We start from the raw sequence: 17,818 nt of genomic DNA on the forward strand, positions 1-17,818 counted from the left end.
TCGTCCACGGTATGTAAATCAGAATCCTTGATTAAACTGGAAGAAAGCAGTTGCCTACCGCGACTCCTAAAAGGTGGAGAAGCCAACTGCGAATTCATCAGACAGAATGGGTCACAAATAGAGCTGATAAACGAGAAAACCGTGTTTATATCAAACTTCCAAGGAGTAATCAAAAATAGCAATGCCTCTATTACGGTAAATGGCACCTACGTAATCCAATTAAATAACGAAACAGTCACCATTGGTGACCAAGTATTTTCTAGTTATGAAACTATTATCGCACAGGCCCTTCCAGCAGTACTATCAAAGGTGAAGAGCCATACAATGAAGGTCAACCTAGAATACGTCCACGACCTGACCATGGAAAACATAAGGTATCTTGGGTACGTTAATGAAAAGGTAAATTTCTCTCTCGCTTCAGAAATCCTCTCGATATGCGCAATTGTTCTTATTGCCGCCATGCTGTGGAGATGCTACAATAGAAAGCTAGACCTTCCGCCAGTTGAAATCCCGACTGATTGGTCAGATAACACTAACAACAGCAAAATCATTAGAGGAAAGTCTGCTCCTGAAATTCATCGCCTGGACAATAGCCTGCCAGTCACACCAGTCAGTATCAACATGTCACCAGGAAACTGTAGTTACTCTCTACAACATTTTACCCCCTCGCAATTTTCGTCTTTTGATCTGCGAGACGCAGATCTTTAAAGGGGGAGGAGTTATGTTGCCATACACCACTACACTTCCCAACGTCGCACCCTGTGATCACATTGCACTACACGTGAGTTCATTGCTCCAATTAAAGTTCACACAAGAACTTTCGCTGACGCGACACACGCGCAAGCGATCAATTGCAATATCCAATGCTTGGGAATTGCAAGGCCAGCATATTGGCCAACACGCGCAACCCAACGATTGCGAAATACCAGCAAGTGGTGGGAACTGCAACGTTGGCGAATTAGCTTAGGTTAAGAAGCTAGTTGGTAAGAATTATAATTTGTAAAGTTTAGTTAGAATCAGAACCGCAACTAGTGCGGAATAAAAATTATATGTGAACAATTAAAATCGCGTTTTTTATGTTATCGGTGAACAGTTGGTTCACCGCAACTTTAATTTTTTGGAAGCCCCTATCGGTCAGGGCTTAAGTTGTATATATATATAATTGGCGCGTACATCCTTTTTGGGTGTTTGGCCGAACTCCTTCTCCTATTTGTGGTGTGCGTCTTGATGTTGTTCCACAAATGGAGGGACCTACAGTTTCAAGCCGACTCCGAACGGCAGATATTTTTATGAGGAGCTTTTTCATGGCAGAAATACACTCGGAGGTTTGCCATTCCTGCCGAGGGGCGACCGCTATTAGAAAAATTATTTAGTGTTTCACCGAGATTCGAACCTACATTCTCTCTGTGAATTCCGAATGGTAGTCACACCCCAACCCATTCGGCTACGGCGGCCGCCTTACGCCTAGTACGAAATGCATTTTTATAAAAAAAAAAATAATATAAAAATATTCAAAACTTTGCAAATATCGTGCTGCAATTATTGTGAACACAGGTGGCTGGAACAAAAAACGTATTTTAATGTCTGATTATCATTCAAAGCTTTCTTTGCTAAGTAATTACTGAAAAAATCCATTTTTGAAAATGACCGTTGTATCGAAGGCGGCTGTGATTAATGCCTATCAAATTTCGGTCGAATATCTCAATTTTAATTCGAGTTAGCTTGTGCATGGACAGATGGACAAACGGATACATACATGATATATATTATATTATAAGTTATACGTATCATATTTATATTTATATTTTTTAAAATATAAAACGCAAACAAAAACCTCAAAAAAAAAAAACCTGCTGTTGCAACTAGAAAAAGTCGTATCAGACTAAAAAGTCGTAAAATGCCAACCAAAAATTCTTTCTTCGTTTTTTAAATAACCAACAGATTTTTTTGTGTGAAACGTCACCTTGATAACGAGCATAAACTTCAAATTGTTTGAGCGATACTTTACAAGATATCGATTCCTATAGCCATCTCCCGAGAAAATAATGGAAAAACGCAACTAAATGGGTTTGTGGGTGTCTACCATTTGATAGTGCCCGGTTTTGAAACTTTGTGTGCGCATGATAGAAAAGGTTTTTTCTAATAGCTACTCGGCAGCCAATGGCAAATGTCCGAAAGTATTTTCGGCATGAAAATCGTTTCTTATAAAAAAACCAACTGCCGTTTCGAGGCCGCATAAATAATACCCATGTGTGCTAGTGCGCTTGAGTATAAAAATCATTAAACAAAACTGTACCTTTATCATCAAAGCCATGCGTTATTTCATGTCCGATCACAACACCGATTCCACCGTAGTTAACAGATTTCGGATAATTGTTGCTATAAAATAGCGGTTGGAATATTCCTGCGGGGAAGACTGTAGATGGGAAATAAGAAAATATATTTATTTTTATAAATATTATAGTTTGAAAGATGTAATACATATTTGTTAAAATTTACCTATATCATTCTTGTTTGGATTATAGAATGCATTCACAACGGCCGGTTCGGTCGTCCATTTCTCCTTGTCAACTGGCTGATGCAGAAGTTGTAAATTCTTATCCGAATCCCATTTCAGTATATTTAGCACATTCTCCATGAAATTGTCGGAAATTATTGTGAGCTGCATGTTGCATATAAAACAAATGTGAATATAAAATTAAATGTTTTATAGCTGTATACGTAATAATATTTTATCCCCCCATTGAGGCTTGAGACCTATACAACTTTACAACGCGAGTATCGGCAAGAGAACAGTGAACTCTTTGTTCGTATGCACTATCATATTTCAAGTACGATTACAATTCATTAACATATCCGCCTCTTTCATAAAATTGCATTATACAAATTTTGAACTTACATTTTCATACTCCTTCTCCAGCTCCGTTGAATTGTTGAGAATTTCAGGATAACCAATTCGTTCATTCATTGCGTTCGCCTTCTCCCTAGCCACGGCACGCGTCTCATCGTCCATCCAATGATTCTCTGTCAGCAACTCATTGAATGCCTCACGTAGCGTATGTATCATTTCTAGCGCCGTATCCTTACTCTCCTGATTGAAATTGTCACGTATGAAGAGTGCACCTACCGCCAAACCCAATTTTTTATTCGTCCATTCAACACACTGCGACCAACGCATACGCTCCGATTGTACGCCCAGCAATATCTTGCGGAATTCGATGCGCTCTCGCTGATATTCGTCGATCATATGTGCCATTATAGACATCACCAAACGCCAAATGACATAATTGTGTACTACGCGTCGATCGGCAGTTTCCAGCATTTTACCCATTTCCACCAGATATGGCATGGCGTAGCTAACGAGCACCTCATCCGGCAACAATTGTATATCTGGACCTAAAACCGTTTGGAGAAATATGGTCCAATTCAGTTGTGGCACTTGACGTTGCAATTCGGGCAAAGATATTTTTTTGTAGATGGCGCTAGTGTCGTGGCGATCTGCCTCGGGCAGTGAGGCGTTTACCAATTTTATTTCAAATTTGACCACCTCGTCTAGCTCTTGAGCTGCAGTTGTTGGATCAGCACCCAATAATATTGCCGTTTGCGTCATGTACTTGTGGTACGCTTTTAAGTCGTTTTCACTACTCGGCTTCAGATAGTAATCGCGTGAAGGAAGCGCCAGCTGTAGTTGATCGATTTGTAAAATGTTAATCGAAGAGTTTTTATCATCGGCGCCCACATAAAGCTCCACTAATACCGGTTCACTATAATTACCACGCATAAGGCCCATTAACTGCTCGATGGTCATGTTGGGCGGTTGCCAATTGGGTGTGATCACTGGCCAACCACCTAGCGACATAAGTACCTCCTTCAAGCGACCTTCGCCGACTTTGCGTATTTGAGCTAAAAGGTAGGAGTTACTTAGTAGCGTTCGAATAAATTATGAAAGTTTGAGCGTAAGTATTTATGTATTTACAATATTTGTTGGAGTGAATTAAGGAAAATCTGTCTCAACTTACGTAAATCCATACAACTTTTATAAAACTGTTTCGCTTTGATTGTGGCGTTGTTATCGTCATCATTGATTGACTCCTCTAGTACGCCCTTTAATACCACCTGCTGTTCGTCGGATAAAACCTAAAATAGTGCACAAAGGTGGTATTTACATATCTCAAGAATTTCTATTCTTCAAGAACTTCTATTCATAAAACTATGTACGAGTTGTGGTTATTATTATTAAACTTTTACTTTGCCCTGATATCTGGTCAGTTCCGAACTCCAAAAAGGGTGACTGCGGAGCGTACTCTCTCGTAAAATAACTGATTTACCCAACCGTGGCGCACACGAGCCAGGCGTATAAGATGCCCCGATATGCGCGCTAGTAGACCAATTTACTGAAGTAAGCCAGAAGTGACTGTTTCTCTGTTTGAGTCACTGTCCCGCATCTGTTCCATTACCATCTGGAAATCAGTTTGGCCTTCAATATCCGTGACGGAGGACTCTAAAATAGCCAGATATCGTTGTTTTGGTATGGATACAAGAGGTTCCTACCATTGACATGTTACTGATGTCTCGACCATTCAGGTGATTGCGCCTGAATTGGCTGATCTGTGAGCGTCTGGTATGAAAGTTTTGATGAAACAGCAGGAGTGTCACTACAAGAGTGACGAGTCGGCCTTCCAGGACTTCAGTATCAAGCTGCAGCTATACTACCTACACGTGCACGACTGCAGTTGGACTGACTTTATTCAACTAATAAAAGAGCAGCGTCATTTCACAGCTTTGCCGAAGCGGTTACATCCAGGCAGAAGAAGAGAACGGGTTACAAGAGCGTTTTGCTAGGAAAGGCTCTGAAGTAGTATAATGTCTATATCATGACATACAAAAAATGACATACCAAAAAAATAGTTAAAACTTGGTAATTCGACGCGCTCCTATTATTTTGAGCACAGCTGTATATGCGTTGTCTAGAGGGCAAGATATGAGGCATGTCGAATGATAATGAGAAAAAATGTAATAATCTTTGAAATTGGGCTCTGGATACTTTGTTTAGAGAGCTACTGAATATCGATCTTTAAAGCGGAACCGAATCGAACAGAACAGCATTTTTTGTGCGGAACATGACCGAAACCGGTGCCAAAGTACGATAGTTCTCAGTCTTTATCTCCAAGACTATTAGACAAAAATCAAACAAACTTGGGCACTCACTGAGCTGTATTTTAGCAGGACTTAAAATCAATTTTATAGTAACCACGCTCATCTATTAAGTAACCAAAATTTTAAATGTTACCCATCCCTGTGGGCAACTTGGTGTACATACATATCTTGGTAGGTAAGGACAAAGTTGGTCAATAACCACACACGCTTTCCACTATTACCAAAATCACAAAAAATATTACTTATATATGTCATCAATTAATAAGGAAAATCTGTACGATATTTTTATAAAGCAAGCTTAATAAGTATTAGTTACAACTTTACTTGTTTATAGTTGTACTATGACTTTACCTCGAATGTACTTATGGAACTCCGATCTTCTGGTATGATATGTATCTTGTTCCATGTGCCACAGGCGTATTGGAAAAAGTTTGTGCACGGGTCCGCTGATGTATCCATGGCCGAAAGCAACGAAGCAGCTAAGTGAAAGAAACCCAAGCAAGTGAAAGTTTTTAATTCAAGTTATCACCAAATTAGAATTGTTAAGAATTATTTAAATCTTATATATATTATATATAATATCATATATATAATATCATATTTTTTGCAAAGTTTTTAACAGTTGGTTTTTTTTCTGCTGATGTACAGTCACTTACTTCACTTAGGCAAAAATAGATAAGAGAGTTTACAGATATTCTATTTAAAAACATAAAAACACATACAGAGAACACAACAGAGTAAGCAGATATTTAATTTTTGTTTTATTGTTTTTAATTTTTAAGTATACAAATTTTTAAATATTAAAAGTAGTCACTCATTTCATTGTAAAGCACAAAACAAAAAAAAAAAAAACAAAACCATAGAAAGAATTCACGCCGCAGGTTTCATTATGTAACTTAAAAACGAGCAAATTTTTTAAATTTTACGGTATTTAGTTCTTTATGGGTATCCTTTATTATCAGAGTTACAGCTTGAAGTCTACGTGGCACTGCGATTATTCATGAAGTATAAAATATATATATTTAATTCGCAATACTCAATAAACCGTGTAGTCTTCATCGCTGTTGAATATAGCCTGGCATCTTCTTCATGCTTTGAACCAGCTTTTCTGCGTAGCTCGTCGACAAACAGGACTAGATTTTGCGAACTTGACGCACAAGTCGCTTTAAATCATGTACTGGCTTTCCAGCAAGATGCGTTTTCATAGCTCCCCACACATTTTCAATGGGGTTGGCGTCTGGGGACTGTTAAGGCCAGTCCAATACTGTGGCGCCATTTTCTTGTTTTGTTGTTTCTCAACGTGTTTTTCTGAGAGCAGTGGTTTTGATGGTGTGATGATGACGGTAGGATATGTTCGCCTCCTTCAGTCAACGTTCGATGGTGTTGATACTCACATCTATCCCCTTTTTCTCATTTAAGTTACATAAAGAGCAGTTTTTATTGTAAATGCCATTAAGCATAATGTAATTGCTTCTGGCTTTAAAAATTCAAGAAATTTTAAATTTTTCTGTCATCTTTACAATAACTTTGAACTATACTATGGTCCATTCCTTTATATATTTTGTAGGCACTCTTTAGTGCTCTATTCCACTTTTTTGCCTGCTAGAGGTGTTAATATAATTTAGAAATATTTCGCTTTTTTTGCCCATTTGCCTTTTTCTAACACCGTTTCGTCCCATTTCAAACTGTATGCCAGTCCTATTTGATTTAATGCCTTAGCTCAGAAAACACTTCTTTTTAAAACTATTTTTGTTAAGACGCGTGGGAGCCTTAAGGCTTCCTTCTTTAAAAAAAGTTGTTCCATGTGAAGTTTAAACTTAGCATTCCGGCGTTGTTCGTTTCCTCATTGTTTCTGGAAAACCATTTTGCGTGTAACGACCACTCCCGCGTAGCAGCACGTGTCTGTTATAATTATTATTATTATTACCACCACGAAAAACCATTATTGCCGATTTGGCTAGGTAGGTAGGAGGTTACCATGTTCCATTTTTCATATTAAGCCCCTAGTTATTTATCATTTTTGAAGTGTTTTTGTTTCATCTGCCAAAATGACTATATCATCATAGAGAAGCAGCCTTATACATGCTTAGATCGTCAACTTTCAAACCACCACCCAAATCTTCATGCAATTAATTTAAATAGCAAAGGAGACATCAGACACCCTTGCTTTATCGCAGAGAACATTTCAAAATCATCAGAAGAATCTTCACCTGTTCTTATTATAGATCTTGTCTTTAGATATACTTGTTCAGTGAAGTTATCAAAATTGGGAGATATCCTCGTACCACGAAGTTTGTAAATGAGCAGTTTCCTTGGTACTTTGTCAAAAGCAGCTTTAAAATCAACAAAAAAGGCATACACTTTTTTCTTGTTAAATTTTAAATATTCTAAATTTTAGGTACACTATTGACATAAGTCTATAGATATTGTCAATCGTTGAATATTTTTGCCGTAAATCTGCTTGAAACTCTGTGCGCATGTTATTTACACCCATTGAGGCAGTCGAAAATTTAAAACACCCATTAGAATTTTTGCACAGCAATTCATAAAAGATATTCCTGTGTAATTTGCGTTATCCTCTCTATCACACATTTTTGAAAATCGGAAAAAGCAGATATGTTTGAAAAATGTCTCCCACTTTACCAGTTGTGTATAACTTATTTTAAACTTCCAAAAGCTGGTTCAATAACTCACTAGTTGAATTTAAATGTTATTTGCTGTTTGGGTTAGTTTTAAAAGTGTTTTGAAATATTTCCTAAACAAAGACGGATCTATATTCTAACCAAAATCTGTTTGTTGACCTCATATTTCTTTTGCCAGAGTCAAGGGATCTTTGCTGCATTTAATATTTTTTATTTTTCTCTCATTTAGTAAAACGAATTTATAAAAATCTGGTGAACTAACATTAGATATTTTTATATTTATATTTGAATTATAAATAAATAAATAAAAACTTTGGATTCTCCTTCCATTTTCTAATTTTGTACATTTCTACTAATATTTTTACACTTTTTTGATGCATCGCAATGTATCATATTGACAAATGATATGAGTGTTTTTAGATACAAAAACTAGCGAAGTTTGAATATTTTAACAATGAATGCGCCTACCCTTTGTATACCCATAAGTCATCCACTATCAACTGATAAGCTAAGTGATAAGCACAATTATGCGAAAGTAATATTGAGTGCTACATACATACATATGCCCATAGGAAAATTGACTTTTGGGCTATAACACATTTGTTAATATACTCATGCGTGATAGCTCATTACATACATTAGTACTTACAGCTTTTTTAACTTTTCAGAGCTTAGCGGATTCGAAATAGATACGAGTATACAGTGGTAGACATCCCTATCAGCGCAGTTTAATTTTTTAGAAATATTTTGTTATAGAACGATTGGTCTTAGGGATGTAACTATCTATATGCAACCGAACTGAATATTTCAAAATTTCCGCATTCGTTTAAGTGCAAGCATTCGTTAAAGTGGAATACTGTTGTCATTATTTCTCACATTTTCAATTTAAAATAGGAAGTTGAAGGTGAGTTAAATTTTTGAGTGCCTAAACTTTTTGCTTGGAGGTTGGCGTAACCGAATGGGTTGGTGCGTGGCTAACATTCGCAAGTGCCCGAGTTCGAATCTCCTGGCATGAAAGACCTAATGATGGAAAAGGTTTTTTCCAACAGCGGCAGGCAATGGTAAACCTCTGTATTTCTGTCATGAAAATGCTCCTGCAGGTCCCTCCGGCAGAAAAACGCACGTCACAAACAGGAGGAGTATAACAAATTTACGATTTACCCAATATTGTCGGCGAAATGTTCATTTACAACGGCCGCTTGGACTGTCAACAGTATTACATTCAGATGTATTAGAAACTGTACTTTTGCCTTCGTTAACGCGCGAAACTAATTTGGATGGAGTTCATGTTCAACAAGACACTGCTGCTTATTGCAAATCAGCGACTACAATGCGTTGGTTTAGAGACAATAATATTGCTTTGTTAGTTTGGCCAGCATAGTTTCAAGATCTAAATCCCATAGAGCACATGTGGGTTATTTTCAAGCGTAAAATAAAGGAGCACCGCTTAAAATTGCAAACAGCCCTGAAAAATGTTTTCATTCACGAGTGGAGCCGCCATAAGTACAGCCGAATGTGCACAGCTTGAACGCAACATGCCATAGAGGATTGCTGCTGTTATCAAATCAAAGAGCGGTTGTACTAAATTTTAATGCTTTTATTTGTACTGATTTATTAATAAAATATCTTTATTTCACTTTTTGAAACGAAAAATTCAAAAATTCAGTAATTAGTAGGGTGCCTTATACTTTTCAAGGCCAAGGCTGTATGATTTTAGAAAATGTCTGTAATCCTTTAGACATTTTCCAAAATTAGTTGGACTGAAGCTGAACGAGTGTAAATTAAGTTATTGATAGAAAAGTCCTACTCAAGTCGTCAGATTGCGAGGCCTGAAAGTGCTTTACGCTGTAAAGAAAGTTACAAATGGCAGTACCAAACTGACGAACAGCCGAAACTAAACTTTGCTGCAGCCAAATAAAGACTCCCTAGTCTCTCTCCTAGTAATGCCCAGTCAGATTTCGGGGGTTCTCACTGTACAAAACAGAAGCAGGGTCATCTAAAATTCACCAGAAAACAGAGAGCCAAAAAGACATTTTTTCAGATGAAAAAAAAAAAATCTTTGGACGGGTCAGACTGTTACATGACTGTTTTTACTGCCATAAACTGTCAAAGTCTAATGTGGTGCGGTCAAACCGAAATTTCGGAGGAAGTAGCGTAATGAACTTTACACCCATTACATGTCGGATGAGTTATTCTCCGGGCGAAAATTTTGTCGTTTATAGGGCCATCATCTGAAAAAAGTTAAATTTTTCAATAGGATAATGCCTCAATACCCGCAGACGTGGGCTTGTGAGCCTCGAAATAACTTTTCTTGAGTGGTCAGCTTGCAGTCTACATTATAACCCTATAGAAAACTTCTTGAATGTCTAGGCAAGTAAGATTTACGCAAATAGGCATGCATTTAATTTGGTAATGATCTCAAAGCAGCTTTCAGTAATGTTGGTGCGCACTCAGCTCAGATTTGTTAAAAAATGTAATCAGCTCTATGTCAAACCGAATTTTTGTATTAATTGAGAGCCGAGGAGGCCCCACAAAGTACCAAATTAACAACAAAAAATCTTCAATGTATTGTTTTCTAACAAAAAAGTCAAGTGCAGTTGTTATGCAGAAGGCGGTGCAAAATAAATAATAAAAAAACATGTTGGTGAGTGATGAAAATTTTTAATTTCACCTTTTCGCACTCCATTGCTTGTATGTTTGTATATTGAAGCTGTCTAGTTCACAAGTGTGAAATATGATTGATATGGGTGGTTAATTTTGCGCCAGTTTGCAGATAAAAAATGCACCACAAAAATATATGCGTGTATGCGTATGTATGTCTACCACTGTAGATAGATAGTAAAAAAGCAGTATTTTTTATGCACGCAAAGCACAATTTTAAGATTAGCACACGCATATATGTACATATAAGCATAAGTGTAAGTTTATGCTTTATTATCCTTTAAAAATGGTTTGATAGACGGATTTGAGTAGATCGGGTGGTCATAATTGAAGTAGAAAACACTCAAAGACTTAACACATTCAGTACGTATTAAAACAGAGAGAGGGGCGATGTTATAAGGATGTTTCCCCAAAGACTATGGGAAATGTGATGACGGCTAGAGTATTTTAAATACATCTAACCTAAAACTGAACCTCCTAAGCCTAGTAAAAGCAGAACAAAAACAAAGAAATATCTCTGAAGTCTCTTATTATGCCCGTCCTATTGTATGGCGTAGAAGCTTGGATGAAGACAATATTCGAAGAGGCTTCCCTTGGAGTATTTGAGAAAAAGATTGTGCGGAAGATTTTTGAACCTTTGCACATCGGCAACAGCGCGTATCGCAGGCGATGAAACAATGAGCTGTATGAACTTTATGGCGACATAGACATAATTCAGATAATAAAGATCCAGCGGCTCCGTTGGCTGGGTCATGTCACTCGAATGGATACAAACGCTGCGGCTTTGAAAGTATTCGATGCGGTACCGGCTGGGGATGGAGAGATCAGGTGGAGAAACTGTTGGTTTGACTTGGTGTATCCCACAGGCGCCGGTTAGCACGGGAAAGAAACGACTGGGGCGCTTTGTTAAACTTGTCCAAAATCGTGTGAGTGGTTAGCGTGCCAATCAAGAAGAAGAAGAAGAAGAAGAAGAAGATGTTACTATAATATTTTAGATAAGCTTTTGTAAGTTTAGTAAAAAGTATTCATTTACTATTGACTCTATCATTTCACATTTGCTGTTGGCTTGCTATCATATAGAGAAAGGTAAAATCATCGACCATTTCTGTAGAGTTCTTTTAATATTGAAAACTAAATTATGTTATTGTTATTTCTAATACACAGCAAGAAAAGCTATGAAAGCAAAATTATTCAAAGGATGCTTTCACTTTTAAATAAATTAACTAAATTGAGTTCCAATCTACTGAAATTAATAAAAATGTTTCTGCTGGAAAAAAATTATAATTCAATAAATTTACATTATTGCTGTGGTAAAATTAAATTTTAAAAGGGTTTCTATTAGTTCAATGTATTGTTTAATATAATAAGTGCTATATGACATTTATACTAGTTATACAACACGTATACTTATGCAAACAAGTAATGTGCCGCATTTAACAAGTGTACATATGTGTACCTATACGCGAGAGTCGCCCTACCCCTTTTAGTATTCATTGAGAAGTTCAGTTTAAAAACAAGGAAATGCGCAAGTGTCACTGTATTCTTTATCGAAAGAGGTCAGGGTAAATGGGTTGTAGTCGTTGATGTGCGTAGCAGAACTTTACTTTATATATGTACATAGCGTACTTTACCTACCATACTCGTACATAATATGTCATATGCACAGGAGTTTTACTACATGTTACTCATACGCCCGGTAGAGCTGTGGTGTGTTATTAAATAAGTTTTTGTAGATATGAAGCGATTTATGAACTACCACTGACAATTTGCGTGTGTTTGTATGTGTGCGTGTATGGGTTCGCTTATAGCTCACGCGTATATAACTCAATATATGTACTCTTTTAAGCATACAACTACACACATACGAGTATGTATCTGCTTGTTTGTGTGTCATGAGGAACCGGCATATTGTGACTGTCACCTTTATTGGCGCTGTTATCTTTCGCATCGTAGAGCAAAGTATTTGCAAGTGGTAACAAAGTTAAGCTATATTTTTAAAGTTAAAGTTTTCCAAGGTACCATACTTTATAAAATAACACAACCTCCGGCTATAGATGTGACAACATACATACGTAGTTGTGCGTATTAAAAGGTAAAAGTTCTAGCAACCAAGTAGACTTTTAATTTAGACATTGTATGTGTACCAGTTTGTCAATTTGAAGTAATATATAAATATATTATATTCTGACGTTGTTCTATAAATGGGGAATCCTACAATTTTATACAGCCTCCGAATGGCAGTTGGTTTTTTTTTTTGTTTTTTTGTTGAGAAGCGTTCTCATAGCAGAAATACACTCGGCGGTTTCCCACTAGTTGCATTTAAAAAAATTTTACAACAACTTGGTATTTCCAATTCACAGTAGGCTTTGAAGCCGGATTCATTGAACGGTAGTCACTCGAAACCTCACTCACTCACCCCAGCGGCCGCCGAAACAAGCAGCTTTAAATATTTTCGTCACATCATTTTATTCGCTTGACGGCAGATATGACAAAATAAACACACACGCACATATATGTGTTTATTTCATGTTAGGATGTAAAATTTTCACATGACATTTACAGCAGTAACAATAATATAACAAAAAACAACCTATGGCAACAACCTTTTGACGACAAGAGCAACATTGACAACAATAGTCGGAACAGTGGCAGCAACAGCTACAGACATGCATAAATGTACATATATACATATGTAGGTACATATGTATGTACAAGTGTATAACCAGCAAATAGTCCACTGGAGAGTTTTTGCTCAGGAAATTACATGTTTGTGCCACCAATCAAAATGGCTGGCAATGTCATGTTGTAACATGGCTAAAGAACACATGAAATGCATTTTGAATTGGACAAACGCTTGCCAGTTTGCCAGTTTGCCAGTTTTTCAGTTGTCTGGTGAAGACTTACTTCATCCATTCAAGCGCTTGGAGCGGCATATAGACAGATGGAGGGACAGTTGTATGGTGAGCATTGTTGACAACAAAGGTTGTCATAGATGTCATCGTTAACATTACATATTTGTTTGCTGCTACTGCTGTTGCTTCTACTCTCAGTACTTATGTATGTAGTTTAAAATTTCTGGATTTGTAACTGAGACTATTATTGCTGTAGTTTGTGTTTTTGCTCGCGCTTACATAAATTCAGGAATTGCATAATTTTGACTTAATAATGTTGTGCAAATCAAAACATTATTATTTGCTTTTTAAAGAATACTCCAGTGAGTTATATTATTCTCTCATGCACAATTTAAGTAACTATCATACTCTGTTAAGTGCTGAGCAGTACAATTATCTTTATTTGATTTGTTCTCATGTTAAATTTTGTAACTATATTACAATTTTTAGTTAACTTCAATACCATTCTGCTCGGTATTACATGGGGTGTTTGGGAACTTAAAATGATAATACAAAACAGAAGTACTTATATTGTTCGATTGAATTCTCTTTTTATTATAATATGGGAGATAATTTCGAGGCATATGCCCGCCACAGCTACGAGTTACATGGTTCATTCGATCAGTCCACTACTACTTTTGACTACTTTTTCTATTAAATCTGGCCGTATGAAGTCAATGGTGGCTTGAATATGGTACATGAAAAAATTATAAGGCCGATTAAGAATTTATGTTTTTAATATGATAAATATGCATTTTTCCAAGTAAATAATCATTAAAGACAAAAACTATGGTTCTACAAATGGATAGATATTCAAGGCATTTTTTTCTATTTACGGAAAACTAGCGTAGTTTACGCAATTTTTATCCGATTATTGAAAGTAATACATTAATTTCTTCGTTAATAAATGCACTCAAAGAATATTAACAAACATCTTTAATTTTGTTGTAAAATTATGCAATAAAAAATTGTTAAAATTAAAAAAATGATAAAAAAAGCACTTTCTCCAGGTTTAATCAAATAAAAATCAGAACTAACTAGTTTGAATAATTACTTGTTGTACATCATTTGAAAGGTCTGACAATATCATTTTCAAAACATATAAAATATTGAAAATCGGTGAAAAAATGACCGAGATATCCGTAGATTACCGCGCAAAGTCTGAAAAAACTGTTTTTTATAAATAAATAAAAATTGGAGGGTACAACAAAAATAACAAAAATATTTTTATGCATTATTCGACCATATAAACAACCTACAGTGTGTAATATGTCAGGTGTATTTCGTTTTTTTTTTTGTAGCACTGTGTTATTAGGAAAAGTATAATCTATAGAACGAAAAAATTATAAGACCAATGTTATTACATATATTTAAAATAAACATATACGATTCTTGTGGGTAGTTTTTGGCCATCCGACAATAATTGCAATTCTAAGGGTTTTAGCGCTACCAAACAGTCTTCCATTTTTAAAACCGATTAAGATTGGGTTAAGGTCAAGGCTTCAGTCAGACCAATCTAAAATTCAAATTTTTTTCGCTGCCAAAAACTCAATTTTTCGTGCGCTGTGTTGCAATAAATCGATTGTTAAGCGCGCTGTATGGCAATTTGCGTCGTCTCATTGGAACAAAATGTTGTCGCTATATAACTGATTTATTTTTGGAAACAAAAATTCAGTCAGCACGGCTCCATAGCGTTCGCGGTTCTCCGTAACGGCAGCTCCTTCCACACTTCGAAAGAAATATGTATCGATGATGTCGCCAGAGCTCTATGAACTTCGCAAAGCAATTTATTTGTTCCATAGTAAATTTCCGCAATTTGAAGCAAGGCTGACGTTAAATAATTCAAGATGACTTATAAACCTTACTGAACAGAAATGTCAATTTTCCATTCTCAGCTGCCAAACTATAGTTATCGATATCGATAGTTCTCATGCTGCTAGAAAAACAATCGATACTATCAGCGCAATATTCTACGCCAACAGATACAATTTTCATTTTTCAGCAGATACAAATACACATATGTATCGGAAGATTTATAATTTTGCAGATGGTGTCTTACGCGAATCATATTTGACGCTTGTGAACTAGACATCTGCAGTACACAAACAGACAAGCAATGAAGTGCGCAAAGGTCAAAATAAAGATATTCATCACTTCAAATTAATTTTTTTTTATTTAATAAAAAAGTTATTCAAAATTAAATTGGTATTATTTATTTTGCGCCACCTTGTATGTAAGAGCAAATTTGTTTTTACAACAATTTTTGTGTCTTTCAAAGATTGATGACACAAATTTATCATAATGGCAATTTACATATTATTCACACGAACGCTAATGATCCCTATCAGTCAATGACTGATACTCAGTAATTAATTTAACATAACCTAGGTATGTTTTTAATTATACGAATATGAATATAAATGCATTGTTATGTGGGTATGTACCTATATGCATAAATAAAAAATTAAACATGCGCTTTTAGTGTACATGTATGTATATGGGGTGTATTAAAGTTTAAATTAATATCAATTTAATTCCCCAATGCGCATTCACGCAGGTGTTCTGACCATAATAGCAGTGCGACATTTTGCAAAGTTTTGAATATTTATTTATTTTTAATTTAATTTTTTTTATAAAAATATCTATAGTTTAACAAAAAACCGTGTAATTTAAAGTATCAAACTTTGTAAAAAAGTTTCAAAAGATTAAACGAATTAACATGAAAATTTCAAGCTTTTAGAAAACTTTCGAGTGTACAGTTTTATAGCCCATTGAATTTTGTTATAATAAAGTAAAAATTTCAAGTGGCTCAAAAAATTGTTCAGTATTTGTTGTGTGGAAGAAAACGCATAGCACTGTTTAATGCCTTTTGAGCCACCTTAAAAAAAAGCCACCTGAAAAAAAAAAAATTAAACACATAACCTGGTAATATGTCGCGTGTATGTTTCATATCTTGTATACCCATGTGCATGTATCTTGTATTACCTGTTCGGACGCAATCCTCTGTCAGGCAAACATCTCGCTGACGATTTTTCACACCTGCAAAAGTATAGAAAAGAAGTGGCTTTTTATATTTATTGGATAAGTCATTTAAAGTAAAAGTGCGGAAAGAATAATAGGAAGTGCTGATCATCCAGGCAATCATACAGTCCCTCCAGAAAAATATCTAAAGACAGTCAATTAGTCCTGAAAATATAAGGCTTACGTGTCGAACACACGAAAATCTTTAAATGAGTTATAGGCATATTTTTAAACAATGTCAATAGCTCTACTTCTGTGCTTTTGGGTTGATATCAAAGTGGACACTACTCAACGAAGCTTCAAGCGATAATAGTTCAAGTGAGGAGCAATGCTATAAGATGCCAGAGCGAAATCAGCAAAATAGAGCGGTCTGCTGAATAAGTTGTTGATTTTTCAATTTGAACGAAGGCAGCAAATTGTCTTAAATAACTAATTCTCATAAATAATGTTTAATTAATTGTTTCATTGTATTTTCCAAGCGTTCCCACTCTTTTTTTTAAGTTTTAAAACCAGGTAAAAATTTTAGTTATTTTTACTTATTTGGTCCCACAACATTAGACGTAAAAGCAGTTATGCAGCATCTTTAAATTAATATCTAAAGTTTGATTTAACTCAAGGTTTGGCCATCCCAAGCAAACTTGTGACAGTAACTTCGACAGCAACTTCGTGGTTCAGACAAAGGGACATGAGCGATGGCTGTGTTGATTTTCTCTTTATATCACCGGTTCTCGTTCTCACTCTAACATATTTTGCTCTTATCCAAAAGCATACACCTACAGCAGTTTATAGCGTGAAGTAGTGCCATATTATCGCATTGCTTTTAGTGCCCACTCTGGCTGAACCTTAGGATTAAAGAGAACTCAAATTACCTTTATTATAAGGATACTTATAGGAGAATGTATAATTGGCACACATGCCAATATATTGGGAGTGCACTCAGCAAACTTTAAATGTAGCTTTAAATACGAGCACTAGACAAAGCTAGACAAACATGGTCGGCAAAGCTTTAATGCGAAATCGTGCGAATGCATCACAGATCGAAATAAGATCACTGGCAAAGTTCAGATATCGACTGGGCATCACGACATTGTATGGGAACGGCTACTTAGCGGGCGGATAATATTAGCCTATGATGGATTCTACCGTCAATCACATCACTATAACTGCAGCTAAAGATTTTTGGTGCTTTTGGACTGATTGCTGTGAAGCTTTAACCTTTTCGTAAAACGGTGTTTTTAGCTTAGGAAGAGAATGGGCCACTTTTAGAGAAGAGAAAGAAGGAGGTAAATATAGGTGAGGTACATTCAAAGTGCTTTCTTTTCACTAAAAAAATGCCACTAAAATGTTGCCATGCATCCTATGAAAATCTTGCATATTTCATTTTAGATTATTAGAACAAAAAAAAATTCAACACTTCCACAAATTATATGCATGTATCTTGAACAT

General features: G+C 35.9%; 1 protein-coding gene across 1 annotated transcript in view; it reads right to left on the reverse strand.

Annotated features, from left to right (window-relative positions):
- LOC129237669 (neprilysin-1) overlaps positions 1 to 17,818 on the reverse strand; it is a 59,294-nt gene that overhangs the window by 14,338 nt on the left and 27,138 nt on the right. The window contains exons 2-7 of the mRNA XM_054872544.1: positions 16,337 to 16,390; positions 5,509 to 5,636; positions 4,020 to 4,137; positions 2,900 to 3,903; positions 2,500 to 2,662; positions 2,297 to 2,416 (exon numbers count right to left, since the gene is read on the reverse strand). Coding sequence (XP_054728519.1) covers positions 2,297 to 2,416; positions 2,500 to 2,662; positions 2,900 to 3,903; positions 4,020 to 4,137; positions 5,509 to 5,636; positions 16,337 to 16,390 — 1,587 coding nt within the window. The remainder of the gene's footprint in view (positions 1 to 2,296; positions 2,417 to 2,499; positions 2,663 to 2,899; positions 3,904 to 4,019; positions 4,138 to 5,508; positions 5,637 to 16,336; positions 16,391 to 17,818) is intronic.

The sequence above is a fragment of the Anastrepha obliqua genome, chromosome 2 (assembly GCF_027943255.1).
Source record: "Anastrepha obliqua isolate idAnaObli1 chromosome 2, idAnaObli1_1.0, whole genome shotgun sequence".
NCBI classification, from domain to species: domain Eukaryota; kingdom Metazoa; phylum Arthropoda; class Insecta; order Diptera; family Tephritidae; genus Anastrepha; species Anastrepha obliqua.